This window comes from Numida meleagris, chromosome 8 (assembly GCF_002078875.1).
Source record: "Numida meleagris isolate 19003 breed g44 Domestic line chromosome 8, NumMel1.0, whole genome shotgun sequence".
Classification (NCBI taxonomy): Eukaryota; Metazoa; Chordata; class Aves; order Galliformes; family Numididae; genus Numida; species Numida meleagris.
Window position 1 is genome coordinate 14068615 of NC_034416.1, and position 18007 is coordinate 14086621.

At 40.5% G+C, this 18007-nt stretch overlaps 1 protein-coding gene across 5 annotated transcripts in view; it reads right to left on the reverse strand.

The window, feature by feature from the left end:
• Positions 1 to 18007, reverse strand: part of COL4A5 (collagen type IV alpha 5 chain) — an 81191-nt gene that overhangs the window by 20613 nt on the left and 42571 nt on the right. For all 5 annotated transcript variants that reach the window (XM_021406337.1, XM_021406336.1, XM_021406340.1 and 2 more), the window contains exons 16-35: positions 17899 to 17943; positions 17747 to 17800; positions 17528 to 17569; positions 16914 to 17046; positions 15919 to 16092; positions 13929 to 14012; positions 12634 to 12726; positions 12012 to 12082; positions 11617 to 11808; positions 11040 to 11208; positions 10289 to 10381; positions 10089 to 10193; positions 9397 to 9494; positions 8983 to 9133; positions 8262 to 8375; positions 4377 to 4544; positions 3437 to 3526; positions 2762 to 2911; positions 1370 to 1468; positions 281 to 370 (exon numbers count right to left, since the gene is read on the reverse strand). In XM_021406337.1, coding sequence (XP_021262012.1) covers positions 281 to 370; positions 1370 to 1468; positions 2762 to 2911; positions 3437 to 3526; positions 4377 to 4544; positions 8262 to 8375; positions 8983 to 9133; positions 9397 to 9494; positions 10089 to 10193; positions 10289 to 10381; positions 11040 to 11208; positions 11617 to 11808; positions 12012 to 12082; positions 12634 to 12726; positions 13929 to 14012; positions 15919 to 16092; positions 16914 to 17046; positions 17528 to 17569; positions 17747 to 17800; positions 17899 to 17943 — 2215 coding nt within the window. The remainder of the gene's footprint in view (positions 1 to 280; positions 371 to 1369; positions 1469 to 2761; positions 2912 to 3436; positions 3527 to 4376; positions 4545 to 8261; positions 8376 to 8982; positions 9134 to 9396; positions 9495 to 10088; positions 10194 to 10288; positions 10382 to 11039; positions 11209 to 11616; positions 11809 to 12011; positions 12083 to 12633; positions 12727 to 13928; positions 14013 to 15918; positions 16093 to 16913; positions 17047 to 17527; positions 17570 to 17746; positions 17801 to 17898; positions 17944 to 18007) is intronic.

The window sequence follows — 18007 nt, forward strand, 5'->3', positions numbered from 1 at the left end:
GAAAACTGGACTTACTTAATCATTTTTCTGAACTATTTCACAGAATGGAATCTAAGAAATCAGAAAAAATGGAAGTTAGAAAAAGCAGATCATCCTGCTTCTACTTCTGCCAGCACTTTAAAATTACGTACATTTACAGTATATTTAGTATTTGAATTTTCTCACGTGCATTCCCACTTAAATAAATTACTACATTTTGCACACAAGCAGGTCCACTTTTGTATTACAGAAATGAAAAGCACTAGCTTAAACAAAATAAAATATGAGCACAAGAACTAACCTGGAAGGCCCATCTCACCCATGGCACCTTTTAGCCCCGGGGGTCCTGTTGGTCCTGGCTGCCCAGGAAGCCCCATGTCTCCCTTGATGCCTGGAAAAGTTGTGGGTTTAGTTAATTACTAATGGTAATTAAAAGTTTCTGATATTCATATGCTGTCATATGAATACGCTTGTCATCTAATTACGGAAGGCAATGGATTTGGAGTTGCTTTAGGCCTCAAGCTTCTCCTACAAACTTCTTCCCCATCTGCAGAGAAATTTTAAACTTCTTCAGTTCTTTGCCAAGATTTGATTAGGACAATTTCTTCCTTGCTGTGGAGATTAGTCTGATTAAATGGGTCAAATCTCAGCCTACGATATAGTAACAATCTGAAATAATTTAGTACCACTGTGACTTGGTCTCTTGTGAACTGTTTTGCAGAATGAACGCATTATCTCCTCCTCATCTGCAATAGGCAGTAGCTTTTATTAGAAAGTTAAAAGTGACCTACAGCGTTCTAACTGGCATGAGTCCTGGATGGTTAGAAAATTCCCAAAGCCCAACAAGGTATTTAGAGCGAGACCTACATCAGACATAGTGAGCAAAGATCCCAGAATTCGGATGACTTGAGGTAGCTGTAGGAAGAAGTGCAGCAAAACAGAATTTGTTTTCTTGATCCTCAGAATTCTTGAAAGCAAAGATGTGATATCCAGACAGCTTTCACACTACACTCAATTGGCCATTTGAAAAGGGCAAGTATAATGATTAACAATGTAAGATGTAAACGTAAAAAAAAAATGCAAGTCCTGTTGGCAAATCCTGCAGTCACTTTGGTTACTCAAGCAATATGTGCTTGTCCAGTCATCCTAAAGGCAGTCCTCACCTTCAGTGGAATCAGCATAACACTGCTTTTGGGTCTGTTGGAGCAAAGAACTCAAAGCACGCTGTCTGGATAATCATTTTGAACAGACCCAAACTGTGCTGCAGCTTTAAGTGTAAATCCTTAGGCTTTTCTTAGATATGCCTGTATTAACATCCCAATCCCATGATATAAAAATGCACAAATATTTTATGTAACAAAACTATCCATCTAAAGCCTTGCTTACTTACCTGGCAAACCTGGTGCGCCTGGTGGACCACTAAGTCCTGGTGGACCGGGGTCACCTGGGAGACCTTGATAACCTTTCTGCCCTGATAAACCAGGAATACCTTAAAGAAAAAGATATATTTAGTTATTATTATTATGACTAATACTGTATAGTTGCTTTTACATTAAATTATTGGATGTTTACATGTACGAATAAAAATCCAAATAGGGATTTTTCTTCAGTAAACATAATTCCCTCTGCATTTGGCCAAGAGACATATCACAGGACCAGAAATATTGCTACTGAAAAGTTTGAAATGACTGCAGAATGAAAACAATATGCTGCAGGCAGAGTAAAAAGTAACTTTTCAACTAACGTCAGTATGCTTCACTTGGAAGGGACTCTTTTTGGATTAGCAGACTCTATGCTCTAACCTCTCTATATTCATTCAGATTATTGATATATGTGTTAAATTACATCAGTACACCCAAAGTACTTTAGGATTGAGCTGTTTTAACAAGTAATGCAGGTATTTTGTCAGATTTTTACAACTACTATGTGGTTACTATCCCATACAATAAGTTTGTACTGCTATACAGGCATACTTAAGTCTGCTTTCTACAGCTCTCACTTAACAGGAAAAAATAAAACAGCAAGTGTCTTAGGAGCTTACCTAGGCTTCACAGAACTTAATACAACAGATAAATTAGCACATAGTGGCTGGGACAACGTTAGAGAAAGGCATTCTGGTTCTCTCTAGGGTAGAATATTTTTACTCTTCTCAAGACTAAATCAGAGTTCAAAGAAGACATCAGAACACTTGTAGGGGATGAGGAAGAGGGAGTAGAAACACAAGCAAGAGAGAAAACAGACTGGAGTGAACTGAGAAAACCTTCAAGGCTTCCAGCTTCTTGAGATGACACACAGAGATGACATTTTGCTGAGCTGAGGGTAAGCATACAGAGACACCCAAAAGGAGAATTTGGAGGCGATGCATGAGCTGATGACCTGTGCAATTCCATCCTACAAGGCAAAATCCCAAGGGCCTGAGAGACAGCAGCAATACAGCTAGCACAGCAGCCATGACAACTATCTCTCATCATACTTAGGAATAACAACAGAAGACTGAATCCTAACCCTGGTAAGAGCGCATTAGTGCTATTACAATATAGTCACAGACCAAATAATATAACAATGTTAATGAACAATGACATTGCAAACCAACCACATTGAGTACCTTTGTCATAGAATTCCTTTAATAAGAAAGCTTAAAATAAGAGAACCTGACTCGACTTTCCTATTCTAAGTTTATTTTTTCTGTAAGAAAGAATGAATTGTAATGGATTCAGTTACAGGTCACTGTTATCTATGGGGCCAAGCCACCTCCCCAGAATCCACAAGCAAAGTTCTATACCTGGAACACCCGGCTCGCCTTTTTCTCCTTTTGCTCCTAGCTGTTTTGGATCAACTCTTCCAGGTGGACCTGGCAGGCCTGCTTCACCTTTGACACCTTTCTGACCTAATGGTCCAGGAGGCCCTGGGGGGCCAGGCAATCCACTGTTACCTATAGTAGGTAAAGACAACAAAAGGGAAGAATACAATCCATAAGGTAGGCTAACATATTTCAAATTCTTTTTCTTACACAGGTTGGCCACGACCTATCCATGAAGTTTGAATTCAGTGAATGATCAGTCAGTTTATGCAAGGTTCTCCACAGCAACTTAAGCCCTGGAACAAATCTGAGTGAGTGGACTGCATGGGGATGTCTGTGTTCTGCAAGAAGGCAGACTGTCAGCTCAGACGAAACTGCTGTCTGCGTGACCCACACTGAGAGAGCCCTACTTGGGTCCCATTGATCCAAAGATAACATTCTAAAAATAGGTAACATTTCATGATATCAATTGAAGAAGACTGTCTCAATGCTATGGCTTAAAACTGGAAAGCAAGTATGAACATTAGAACTGTCAAGATAACCCACATGGACCCCAGTAATAAATTTGTGATATTAGCATTACAAAGCCACTTTCCATACAGGACATGGAAAACAGCATTCTGCATTCTATTCATGGTAGGATAAAACAAACAGTACCTTTCAAGCCAGGAAGGCCACTTCTTCCAGGAGTTCCTGGAGGCCCTGGAGGCCCAGGGGCTCCCATGATGCCCATCTCACCTTTGGCACCTAAACACATTGAATCACCATTGTTATTCCACACAAAAAGCCAAAACCCATCAGTACACCTTTACTTGCCTGTATCTCTATGGTATTAATGAGCACACGCACATAAAGCCTGAACTATGTTTTAAGGAAATCACAATTCTTCACTGATCTAAATTAGGTAGAAAAACACTTGAGAATTTTACCAATTTTTCCACAGTTAAGTCCTAGGAAGAAAATCTGCAGTGCACTGTTCAGTACAAAGTAGATTTAGGCCTCCAGTAAGTTTAGTTCTCTGGTTTGAAAAACAAATACTCGCTTGAGAGTAAACTCAAATTTATTGAAAACCAAGAAGACAATTAAAAATACACTACTTTTAAAAACTTTTATATGGATCCCTCTATGCATAAACAGAGACCCTCAAATCTTAAAATTCAGATTTCTCATCCAGACAGAGAAAAAGACCATCGTGACTAAATAACAAACAGAATAAGGATATGAATATTTAAAACTATGCACTAGATCCAGTGGACAGCATTTGTAATTACTTCCTTTAAAAAAAAAACAACCTACATTGTAGCAATGACTGGATAAGAAATCAGAAAACAAACAAGAAAGTTTTCATAATGAAAATGATTGATTTCACTTTTGAAAGCTATGAAACAATAACATGGAGGATACTGTAGCAAGCTAACGGGAAGAGTGGAGAGGTGAGGAGGAGTTTAATGCAACAACACTATGAAATGTAATAGTTAACGTGTATCCAACTTCAAATAAATAGGATAAACACTGAGGCTCTCTAAGCCAAGCATAAAAAACATCCACTTGTAACCACAGCTTGGCCTTTGTCCACAGGTAAAAAACGTGAACTTACCTGGAAATCCAGGTATTCCATCCCGACCAGGTGGTCCAGGTGAACCCTGAGGGCCTGGGAGGCCAGGGGGTCCTGGATATCCTGGGGATCCTTGGTCACCTGGAGGGCCAGGAACATCGACGCCTGGAGGACCTGGATCCCCTTTCTCCCCTGGTACGCCCTGCAACCCTGGACAATGTTAAGATACAACCTTTTAGCAAAAAAACAGGACAAGGCTGAGATGTATGTGTCTCTGGGCATTGTACTGTAGCAACAGACAAGTTTCATCTGCATTCCTATTGCTGATGAAAACCCACAAATTCTTTCAAAGCCAAGTATTTTTAATGGCTTCCCAGGCATTAAAGGCCGTACTCCCCTGAACATTCTCCTGAAGAGATGTATTACTAAAATTTCACTAAACTGTAGCAAATATTTAAGGAAAGGAACAACTTTCTTCAATAGTCATTTAATTCTGATTAATAAAATAAATATCCAAGATTGATTAGACTGGTTTGTATTTTATCATTAAGTATAAGGAGATCCTCAGAAGTATATTTCCATTAATGACTCCATTTTATAACATTCTAAGGTAACGGCTGAATATTTCTGAAGGATAGCAAAATTCTGCACTGCATTACATTTGTCTGAGTGAAAAATATGAATTGTCAGAATATGCTCAACATTGTTTAATGCTAACGATTCTGAGCTTGAGGCACTGCTGAAGCAAGCAGACAGCTTGTTTCCCTCCAGTGCACTGTATCAGAGACGGTACACACTCTTGAAAGGCAAAAATTGACTATTCTGAAATCTGAAGCTAAGAAAAAGCTTTGGTAAAGAAACCACGGTACCTGGGGAATCTGAGGTTCAATAAGCCAGTGAGTTAGAGCTTAGCAGGAAGCTGAGACAGGTAGCAGTAAGGAGTTGCAATAGTCGTTAAGTTAGGAAATAAAATAAAGCACATACAAGTTAGAGGAAAAAAAAAAGCAAACAAAATCCAAAACACTACACTAAAGTTATCCAAAACAGATCTAAGCACAAAGAATACAATACTAACAGTTAAGAGAAACCAGACTGTAAGGAAATCTGGGGGTCTCGTTCACAGTGCAGCCACCATCGTATGCAGAAACAAGAAACAAAGTGAGGTATTTTCAAATACTGATGACACATTCTTTAAGAAACTGTATTGCCCCCTCTCTCCATGTCTAGCCTTCTCTTCACAACTGAGAGGAACAAGGTGTTTCTGAACTCTTACATGAAACCATCATGATCTACTGGTTACTGGCTTGGGCAGGCACCTTTTGAACATGAATACATCCTACCAGGTAGCTTCTTGTATCTAGTAAATCCCTTCAAATTGGGATTTTCAAGAGATACTTCTACTTTATAACAAATACAAAAAAAGAAACCCACAAACCAAAACACTCAATATGTGTTTTATTTCACTGTTTCATTTTTCAAATTTACATCCTTACACTTGCCGAGATGGTTTACTGCATTTTGCATGCCCTAGCATAGCATACTGAGATTATGAAAATGTTATACCAAACGCTCACAAATACAAGGCAGTATTGCTCTAACAGATGGGGATTCCTCCTTCTCAGATGCAGGAACAAGCTTAAGAATGATGTCGTGATGTGCACTTTTCATGCCAAAAAGGCAGATCACATTTTCTTGACCGCGCAGTCTGCAGACTTCCCCTTGTTAATTATAAGCACGCTCTCTATGGGCAGCTGCTTACCACTGCATTAAACCACAGTGTCATGTGCCTGGAACTGCTTACCTTGCAGAGAAAAAACAATACCAGGGGATGGATAGGGATTGTGCATGTTCTATCAGCAAGTCGGAAAAAAAAAAAAGACCAAAAAAGACAAAATAACTTTTAACCTAGAAATAGGGCAAACTCAGTATCCAGAATGTAGTATCTAAAGATACTTTGCAAATATAAATTCTAGTTAAATTTCTAGTTCTCAAAAGTCTGATCATGTCACAATTAGAATAATATAGACAACGAAATAAATTCTAGACTAATCTGCAATGCGTTCAAAAAAAAAGCCGAGTTACTGCGGACTATTTGAAGAAATGATGGCACAGAGAAAGGAAAATCTAAAGAGGGAAATCCTTACAAGAATTTTCCAAACTGCCTGTAAAACAGGGCCCCAGAAACATTACCCTAACATCGCATCAAGTAAAAGAATCAAAACAGACTTGGAAGACAATGAAACATGGGATGAGAGACAGGAGTGTAAGGCACAAAACAGAGAAATGGCACTGCCAGAGGGAATCACAAGGAGTTCTCAAATGGGGAATCAACCACGCACTAGATTTCAGAGCAACCACGCCTTTAGTAGCCACAGTAATTGGTCAGTACAAATATGAAGAGTGAAAACATAACCATTTTGGTACACCAACTCCGTAAGTAATTCTGTATTTGTCAAAACTGATATTTTGCAGAATACCGCGATCACATGAAATCAAATTCTGGCCAACACCTGAAGAGGTGTTACATGAAAAGCAAACAGCATGCGTTGGATGAAACATTTAAACCCATACTAACATCTCCCCCCAGCAACACACACTTGAGTTGCCTTCTGCTTCAGTTCAGCCTGAAGAGTAGTTTTAGGTTCAGGAGAGGTATGGCGAGCACAGTAAGCCAGGCAGAGGACCTACCTGATAGCTCAGGGAACTTCTGAGCACCTTGTTCAGACCTCCTTCGGTCCCTAGCTCTTAAACACTCAACAGATTCAAGATCTGCTGGTGCAGCAACCACATATTCCTTTCCCAGCTGGGAAATTAGTGAAAAAATGTACTTGAGGCACCCTCATGTCAACAGAGAGTGCTCTAACTGTGGTGACTGTCATGCACTTACAACCTCAGGGGCTGGCGCACAGCAAGACCATACACTGAGTGCAGGAATAAAGGAACCTCCCTAAACAAGCTTTGTGAACAGAATGATGTACATGCACGCACATGTAATCTTTGAGCACAGAGATAGAACAAATTCGTATCTTCATCAATCAGCAGTCATTTTGGACAAAATACAATCAAGCGCCTTTCAGACATAGAATTCTGATTATCACTATCTTTAGATCTTACTTTGTTGATCTACTTTAAACCTATCAGGACTCAAGAAACTTGTATGCCTTGCAGATTTGAGAGAACGAATCAGAACTCAGAAGTTTCTCTAAGAGTTAAACTGTTCTTCAGCTTCCATTGTAATAAAAACTGCCTAATAATATAAGGGAGAACCTGAATTACTCTCTTGAATTTGCACTCACCATTTAAGCAGAGGATAACTAACACTGTATAGAGGATTTAGTTTGCTTTCTTTCCAAACACATATATGAAATTTGTAGATAATAATGTAAAGAAATCATTTAAAAGTATCTCTCGCCCAGTGAATTTGGAGCACAGAGTTTGGTAAGCTAGAAAATTGTTTTGGAATTTAAGAATCATCTTGCTATTTGAAACCAGTGTAATGACAGCACAGCACAGGCATCTAAAGGCAGCTTTCCTCCTTCTCCGTGTCCCAAAACCTCTACGCTGACATTGTGCTACCTTCTCTCTTGTCCTGGAGAGTAAATATTGTAATAGACTCCTTTACAGAGATTGTGTCACAGTCTCTGTACATTTCCTGGAATCTCTGCTGAGGCAGAGAAAAGAAGTAGGTTTTTACAACCTACTAAGCTCTCTATGTCATGAAAAAAGCAAGGTTGAATATAACTCCTGATTTCAGTAAAAAACACTGTGCAACAAGTTTTGCCCACATCACTGGCAAGACAGCCAGCTCAACAGACATAAAGTTTCAACTTTTCTTTATCTGTCTGTTCAGAGGGGCCTTGAATGTTCCATGTATCCTCCTGAAATATGTCAGAAATAACCTAAGGGTACAATTCATATGCATTTTACCTGGTGGGCCAACAGGACCTGGTGGTCCTGGAGGTCCAGGTGGCCCTTGGCCTCCAATGCCAGGGATGCCCGGTGGGCCTGGAAGTCCTGGTGGTCCGCTTGGTCCAGGGTCACCTAAAAGAACATTCTTGCTTAGTTGAATAGTGAACTCAGTTCAGAGATACTTGCTTTCAGATGTAGAGTGGTGCCTGCAGGTTGCATCTGAAATCTTGCTTTTGCAAACAAAATAAATATGGATTTGATATAGGAAAAAAAACCCCACACCTCAGAGGCAAGCCAGAGATTTCCTTTCTCTTTCTCTCTCTGTGGAATATATAGAGTTACATTTCTATACTACACAGGGACATATTCTTGCACCATAATCCACATCTAACTTAACAGATGCTCCCTAGTAATCTAGACATACTCCGCAGTGTAATACAGGTAATCATTAACAGTAGGAATTCATCATTTGCTAACACGACAAAAACGACAACTATCCTACTGAAAGTTTTACTCCCACAAATCCCCTAATTTGTCTCTAGATGACAGATTTTCAGAGACTGACCCACAAGCTGGTAGCTACTCTCTTGCTTACTTGCCTTTTGAGAATACAAGTTTCCATTTACACAAGGAACTGTGCTTTGGAAAAATAGATTCTGAAGTAATTGCCATATAATTCCTATTGCATCTACAGTTTTTAAGCTCAAAAGAGAACAGAAAAGGGGAGACTTCTCTATACCTTTGGGTCCTGGAGTTCCATCAAAACCCGCCCGTCCTGGAAGACCAGGGTTTCCTGGGAAGCCAGGATCACCTTTAGGTCCTTGAACTCCTTTTACGCCTGGTGGTCCTGGGGGTCCAGGTGGTCCTGGAACTCCAAATCCACGATCTCCCTGTAACAAATTAAAATCAACAGATTGTAAAAAGAAGCTTTGAGTTTAGCCTCTCCTGAGAAATATTAGAGCAGTAAAGAAAAAACATGCATCATCTCAAGAGATCAATTTCATTTTGTCTACACTCATTCAAGCTTCAAGTAGAGAATGTGACTTCCTCACCAGCAACTAACAATGAGAGGTGAAAACCTCCCTTCCAGCTTCACAGATGCAAAAGAACTTTCATGAAAATGAAACTTTATATTAAATAAGCAAACACAGACCTTCTGACCTGGGAAACCAGGTGGTCCAGGAGGTCCATCTAGGCCAGGGCGACCTGGAGTTCCTGGAGCTCCGGGTGGGCCTGGAATCCCTGGGAAACCTACACATGACATAACGGTTAGGGCAGCAGAGGAAAAGATAGCAGAGAGCATTAGAACAACTCTTCCAAAACTGTTCAGGTATCATGAAAAGAAATCTCTGTAAAGTAGTCCTGTGTTAGCCTGAGGATACTCAGGAGGTACCCTTCTGGCTGAGATAGCTTTGAGTATGCAGTCTTTTCCACAGAGGATCTCTGGGACTCTGCTCAGAGGAGGACACTCCCCTTGCTGTGTGTTCAAACAATTACAAACAGTTCACATCTGAAACAATAAAATCTTGAGAGAGCATTTGGAGATCATTTATCAATGGCTCAAACTTTCATAATTTCTCAAAGCTTTTCTCTTTTGCTTTTGTATCCTTGGGATAATGAAAAATGTAAGCTACCACAAAGAGCAGTATAGTGAACAGAAGAATTGAGAGCTCAGCATACGGGTTTTTTGCTCATATTTCTGTAAGTCTAAAGATGTATAAATTCCAGACAAGCATTTTTTTAAGGACTACAGAGATATAAATTAACTACGAGTAAGTGAAGAGGCACAATCCTCGATGACCCCTCTTTCAGAGGGTAAGTATAGCAACACGGTTGCAAACACACCTTTTGGGCCTGGTGGACCTGGAAGTCCAATGCCAGGAATTCCTGGCTCTCCCTTTGCACCTGGGATGCCTGATAAGCCACGCTGACCTGGCTGACCAGGATCCCCTGTAAAAAGAAGAAAGCCAACTTAGTTATCAAGAGTCAGTCATCAAAAAAAAAAGCTCTTGGAATTCCATGGACTGGTAAAGTTGCTGCTTTACCTGGAAGACCTGGGTCACCATTTCTTCCTGGAGGACCAGGGGGGCCAGGAACTCCTGGTTCTGTAATAGTCTGACCAGGGTCACCTTTCGGACCTGAGACCGAAGAGGAAAGAGGAAATATATATCAGACAATGGAATTATCTTCTCTGTATTTATTTGAGGAGAAAGAAAAATTGCTAGCCATATCTCAAGCTTACAAAGAACATAAACACCACAAAGACTTTACCCATTAGGCTATCTGGCCCAGAGCTCCATACAGCACTTATAGGCTTAGAAGCATTGTTTATATAAGAGTTTTTTGTAAGGTCATTTAGGTCATTTTTCAGCTTCCTCCAAGGTACCATGATGCGAATAGTATTTTCCACAGCTGAATTCGGTACAACTTGCTTAGGATCTGTGCAGCTGACAATGAAGTAACAAAAGCAAACTCTTGTTTCTAAAAGCAGATGTGGTCACACCAAAATTAAGCATAAGCCGGATGGAAGATACAGTGCATTTCTACTAAAGTAAATAAAAAAGTAGATGCTTCTCTAGAGGTCAGAGCCAAAGGGAAGATCACATTTCTATAGTAATATAAAATTTCAGCTGACTTTGTGCTTCTTTGGTGACCTTCAGTAAGGGAACTTATAAATGCTAGGTCTTACAATGACACTGGGAAAGCTTAAATGCAGCATTATGTTCTGAGATCTATCCAGAGCCCATGGATAAAATCTTACAGCTTTTGTTCAAGAACATACAGAGACTAACTCACCAGGAACTCCAGGAGGTCCTGGACGACCTGATACACCTTGGATGCCCTTTTCACCAGGTAAACCTTGTGGACCAAAACCAGGAGGTCCAGGAAGTCCTTTGTCTCCAGGAAGACCTGGTATTCCTGGGTCACCTGGAATTCCCATTTCTCCTTTGAATGCAACACTGCCCTGAAAAAAGGAACAGCAGAATAAGAAAGAGGAACGTGTGAAGTATTTAATTTCTTCTGTTTTGAAACTCTTTGACAATTTTCATCCTTCTAACCTGCATGGCCATTAACTGTCAGCACCTTATTAACATGGTAAAGGCAAGGTTTAAACCTGGCTAATTAATTCTTCACGCTATATAGATGAAATAGAGAGAATGATGGAAAGGACTGACTGATATGATCCAAGAGGGGAGGCATTGACAGGTGGCAGGAACTACTCTGCATATCATCACGAGATTAGCGTCTACTGAAGAGAATTGTTGAGTTAATAACATTAAGAAAAATCTGCATTTGTCAGTCCTCTTATCTGCACTATTCCAAATGCATCCAAAACATGTGTCCAATCAGGACATCATAAAATGGAACTCACAGGTTCCCCTTTAGGGCCAGGCGGACCTGGCAGTCCATCTCGTCCGGGAGTGCCATCTATGCCAGGAAGGCCTGGGGGTCCAGGGAAGCCAGGGTCTCCTTTGTCACCTTTCATTCTTGGAGAAGCCAAGACATCCCCGGGGTCTCCTTTAGGACCAGGTCTCCCAGGAGCACCTGGTGGCCCTGGGAATCCCTGAGGGAAAACAAACAAACAACTTTTTTTTCCTTTTGTGCCCTGTCCAAGGTTGGCATAACATAGGAATTATGTGATCAAACAAGCTAAGGGACGCACAAAGAAGTATTCATGTAAAAGAAGAATTTGTACACAGATCTACCAGACACGTAAGACAAATGAGATGTTCTGTTTGCCCAGAAAAACATAACAGCGCCACTTACTGGTGGCCCTACAAGGCCTGTTAATCCCGGAAGTCCTTTTTCACCTTTTGGCCCAGGAAAACCAGGAGAACCTGAGCAGTGCAGGAAAAGATAAAAAACATAAAAATACAGAAGTTGTAAATACCAAATATGCTGTTTGCACAAGATAATAGGCCAAGCTGTTTAAAATCAGGCAAGGTTTAGTAAATGAGAGAGCTTGATTTTATTTGGACAGGAAAAAAAACCCGTAACACAAATCAGGAGGGCCAAAAAATGTCCCACTTGAGAAGCTCCAGGTCTTCTATCATTTCAGAAATAGCAAGTAGAAGAAACAATTTTTTCCTCATTCAGCTAAATCTACCGCAAGCCATATACCTTCAACAGGAAGAATGCTTGGAAGCCTGTCTTTGATCATAAAATTATTATTTTTGAAACACGAGATTTTCAAAAATGAGTGCTTATTTTACGTATATGCAGCCTGTTCCCTCCTAACAGTCCCTAGCTGGGCAAGATAGGACACAAACCACCTATATACCAGAGATGGCAACTGTGCATCCGAATTTGAACACAATACACAGATACTCAAATCTGAAGGTGGCTCTGTAGAATCTTTTATGCAAAATAATGAAGATTACAGCCTTACCTGGAGTACCTGGAGGTCCCGGTGGTCCTCTCTCACCAGGAGGCCCAGATATTCCAGTTCCTATACAATTGAAGCATGTGTCTCCTTGATCACCTACGAAGAGTCACATTAAAAAAGCATACTTGAGCATCAGATCTCAGAAAATACTAAAAATTCTTGCTACCAATCTATAATATCAGGCCAAAAATGACAATTCATTTAACTATTCGATAACTTAAATATCAGAAAGCTTCCCCAATGAAGGCCAAACTGAAGCTTTTTGGACGTTATGAATCAGACAACTAATATATATGGTTAGAATGTATTTAGGATAGTGCAGTATGAAACAAAACAAAACAAAAAATAATAATCAAAAATAAAACTGAACTTTTTTCTTGTGAAATTGTCACCTTCTACAGTAGGTTCTTGACACTTCAAACTAAAATTCTAAAACATATATACCAACATCCTGAACTTTAATTAAGTTCCAAGAGGGCAAAATAAACACTGGAAATGTCTGGTTGACTCAGCAATACACTAAACATATATATAATTAAAAGAAAAAAGTAGTTTTTCCATGAAGTTTAGAAATTTCATTCATATACAGACTTTTCTATGACATTTACCACTGTAATATCTAAGGATGTCATTAAGGTTAATTAATTAATCCTTACAACATCCATGTTTGAAAGGAGTACAAAATTAAGTGAGATGCTCAAAGTCATCTAAGATGTCCATGGTTGAGCCAGGAAAAGATTCTCACTTACCCTTATCAGCATCCTCATTGCAAGGTTGTCTTTTTGGAGACAAGGATACACATTAAAGATATCTTTTTTTCCTTACCAAACAAGCAGACAAACTTATTCTAGACTGACCAACTTGAATAATGAATCTTGTATTTAGAACTGCAATGTTACTTTCCTTAAAAGATGTTGAATTTAATGAATAAGTATAAAATGTTCTAATGTTCTCACATGGAGTTGGTACTTGCTGTTACAAATTTATAAAGTTTCTATCTATCTGGAAGGTATTTCAAAATCCAAAGTTTCATTTTACGTTAATGATGACCCATACTCATAGGCTCACATGCAAATTGGTTACACCCTCAGACACTTTGAGATTCCTGTGCTCTTACACTAGAGGAGGAGCTATCCTAAGCCCAAACAAAACAGACTTTTTACTCAGAAACACAAAACATCTACAGTCAATCCTACCAGGAAGAAGCACTGTTTACCCTTACTTAATGCAGGCTTTATATTGTTTAACAAGCTTTAAGAAAAAAATAAAAAAAGCAAAACATATCCACGACAATGCACCTTTTTGGCCTCTCTCTCCTGCAAAGCCTTGTTGTCCTGGAATTCCTGGAGGACCTGGTGGACCCCGCTCACATAACCCTTCACCTAAGAAGAAGCAGGAGAAATTTCACGATCAAATTATATTAGAATACATGTATTCTGCTTAAAACAAACAAACACACACAAAGTACTTCCCAGTATTTGTGTGTATATTCTAATATACACACACGGTCATAGAATCATAGAATCACCAAGATTGGAAAAGACCTACAAGATCATCCAGTCCAACCATCCACCTATCACCGATAGTTCCCTCAGCACAACGTCTAAACATTCCTTGAACACCTCTGGGGTTGGTGACTCAACCACCACCCTGGGCAGCCCATTCCAGCACCTGACCACTCTTTCAGAGAAGTAGAATGTCCTAATGACCAGCCTGAACCTCCCCTGGTGCAACTTGAGGCCATTCCCCCTCGTCCTGTCACTAGTTACAAGAGAGAAGAGGCCGACCCCCAGCTCACTACAACCTCCCTTCAGGTAGTTATAGAGAGCGATGAGGTCTCCCCTGAGCCTCCTCTTCTTCAGACTGAACAATCCCAGCTCCCTCAGCCGCTCCTCATAAGGCCTGTGCTCCAGACCCCTCACCAGCTTCGTCGCCCTCTTCTGAACATGCTCCAGGGCCTCAATGTCTTTTTTGCAGTGAGGGGCCCAAAACTGGACACAGTACTCGAGGTGGGGCCTCACCAGTGTTGAGTACAGAGGGACAATGACTTCCCCACTCCTACTGGCAACACTATTTCTGATACAAGCCAGGATGCCATCGGCCTTCTTGGCCACCTGGGCACACTGCTGGCTCATGCTCAGCCGAGCATCAACCAACACCCCCAGGTCCGTTTCCTCCATAGAGTCTTCCAGCCACTCTGCGCCATGCCTGTAATGTTGCCTGGGGTTGCTGTGGCCAAAGTGCAGGACCCAGCACTTGGTCTTGTTGAACCTCATTCCACTGACTTCAGCCCAGCAACCAGTCAGACCAAACACTGTCATAACTCAAGACACAGGACTGCTACAACTCATTAATGTAATCTGAACTCAAAAGAAAACAATCTGTTGATATTACACAACAATCATCAGCTTTCCTTCAAAACCTCTTTCCCACAGCCTGTACGTGTCCATCTCTACATTACGTTTAGCTTCAGATCATAGAAGCATGTGTATAAACGGTATTCAGGTTGAGGAGACTCAAGATGCCAATGCCATTTAGACACTGGATTCCTCTTTGAACCACATTAGCCCCTCTACACCAGAGATTTCCAGTTCTCAATTCCATCTCCCATTCCTCAGCTCCCTTTTCGCAAAAATGAGACAGGGGCTTTCATCCCAAGTGTCCTCTAGAGTATTTATCAAATTACACAGGAATTCTGACTCTCCTAGTATCATAACACTCCAAGCATTAATTAGATGATATTATGAAAGCTAAGTTTACTCAAGAAACTATTAAAGTGGTTACCTCCTGCTTTACGTGGAAATTTTAATGACATTTTCATTAGCTGGATTAAGAAGGATTCAACATCAGTTGGGAAAAAATATTTGATTTTATACAGCTGGGCTGAATCTGTCTGGCCCTGGAGGTCTGTCATTACTGTGGAACTTAGCACAAAGGTCCTTCAAGTCCAACAAGATTTCTCCTCCTCCAGTCTAGCTGAATCTCACAGATCAGCCAAGGCAGGGCTCACTTGAGGTAGAAAGAGACATAATAAAGCCAGACTGCAACCCACACTGTTGAATTCCCAAATTCTGTAATCATCTAGATTACAGCAGTTAGAACGCTCCTACAAATGTCCTGACTTGTGAGTGACTTAGGAGGATGTATACGAATACCGTGGAATCTCATGGGCTTCAGCTGCTGCTAAGTTTCATCTTTGGAGGAAAAGTTAACAACAAAAAAATAAACAACAATGAATTAACGTCAGAATTGTTCAGTCTCCTTGCTGCCTACATGGTAACCACTTACTAGGAGGAACAGATGGTGCAGGTGGTCCTGGAGGACCTGGAGGTCCTGGAGGTCCCCGTGGTCCATCAAGTCCTGGTTGTCCAGGAATGGAAACACCAGGTAAACCTGGATCTCCCTTCTGTCCTCTCTCACCAGGTAAGCCAGGTGGGCCAGGAGGTCCAACAGTAGTGATCCCTAAGATGGGAAGAACTCAGTTTCCTGAGAGCTCAAAGGTTTAAACTAATAAAATGTTTAAACTACCCTTTCTGTAAAGATGACAATGACATGAGATGAATAACATGCTACAGGTAAGGCTATATCTTTCCATGCAAGTACAAGTAACATTATAACATCCTTTTATGGAATGAAAATCAGTATGTTGATGTGCACTGTTTGACACACACATATTTTGCATTTCTCAGAGATCTTTGTTCGAAAAATTGACCCAAGATTCAGTAACTATGCAAACCTTTTATGAAGAAAGAAACAAAACAAGAACATGTGGAAGCAGGACGGATGGAAAAAAAGAACATCTACATGCTGCAACACTACAGCCATTTTCTCTGCACATATAAGATAAATACAGGTGTCGCTATACATTCCCACTGTAGCAGGCTCAGACCACCTCTTCCTTTAGGACTGGTCAGTCTATAATGAAGAGCAGATTTGAAGGCCGGGTACCAGACTTCCGGTACACGACACTTTCTCTGTATAATGCAATGGATAACGTATGTAATAGGTAAGCGATATGACATAAACTATCCCCAAGACCATTAAGTTAGTATCTATTTGCCAGCCTTGATGATTAGCATTTTTTGTTCACCACAGCAGGTAATGAATGTTCAGAATTCCTCATATTATCCCCACAATCTAAGGACATTTAAAGATAGCTCTGAATAGTTTTGCTTTCACTTTCTGCTTAATCTGTCTGTCAAAGGGAGAGCAAAAAGACCACAGAATTAAACATCCATTCATACATTTGATTATACAACTTGTTTTTATGCTTGTAGTCCTACCTGGAGAACCTGGCAAGCCAGGGGGGCCTGGCCTACCAGAGAATCCACGCTCCCCTTTGGCTCCTGGCAGTCCTGGCAATCCTTTGCTACCTTTTGGTCCCACTGTTGCATCAATGCCTGGTCTTGAAATGACCTGTAAACATTTTATGTTTATGTGAAAAAAAACTGTCAATTACTAAGGCAAGAAAAGAGTCACTGGAAAGATAAAGAGATGTAAGGGAAGAAAAGATCAGTGTCCTTTGAACTTTACTCCAATGACAGGGTACTTTTCCTGCTTGACTGAATTACCTAGTAAAATTTCAGTAAAAAGTTCTCCCCATAGAATGAACCTTTACTGCCAGGAGAACATAGCTAGAATAGGCTGCAGTGAAGCTTCCTCAATTTCTGCTGTTTTGAGCTTATAGTCTAGCCTTGTTTTCGTAAGCTAATAAATCCCAGAGCAAGGGATCTATTTAGAAAGAGGGACATAATTGTTTCTATTAGTGAACATACAAAATCTTTGCTGGTTCTGTCAGTTTTGGTTTATACCTGGGCATGCAAACTCTCTGTCACCCCAGAACTACGATGAGACAACACTGTCAACCAAATGCAGAAAGAAAGGATCAGCAACTTACACTTCCAGGAGGACCAGGAGGACCAGTGTCACCTTTTTCACCCTACCAATGAAATTACAAGCATTTTTATACTGCATATTATTATGCAAGATAATTACTGCAAATATTCCTCAACATTTTAACAGCACAGGCAATGCAATTCCTGCTCAGTCAGAACTGAACTCAGTGATGGGAAATTTTCAAGCTATCATAATAATGATGACAAATAACTTGGCATACCTTTTCACCATCTCTTCCTGGAACACCATTTACTCCAGGCCCACCAGGTAAGCCCTTCAAGAAAGGAGAAAAATAATCACACTCAGATCTTCTCCGTATCAGAAGAGAAACCTAAGGAGTCTGGTGAGATTAAAAATGCATGAGGTACTCACATCCCTACCAGGCTGACCAGGTTCTCCATCTTTGCCCGGCTTTCCCTTCAAAAACATAAACATGCATTGAAATAAAATGCCTCAGCGGTGAAGAAATGTTGCGGAAATA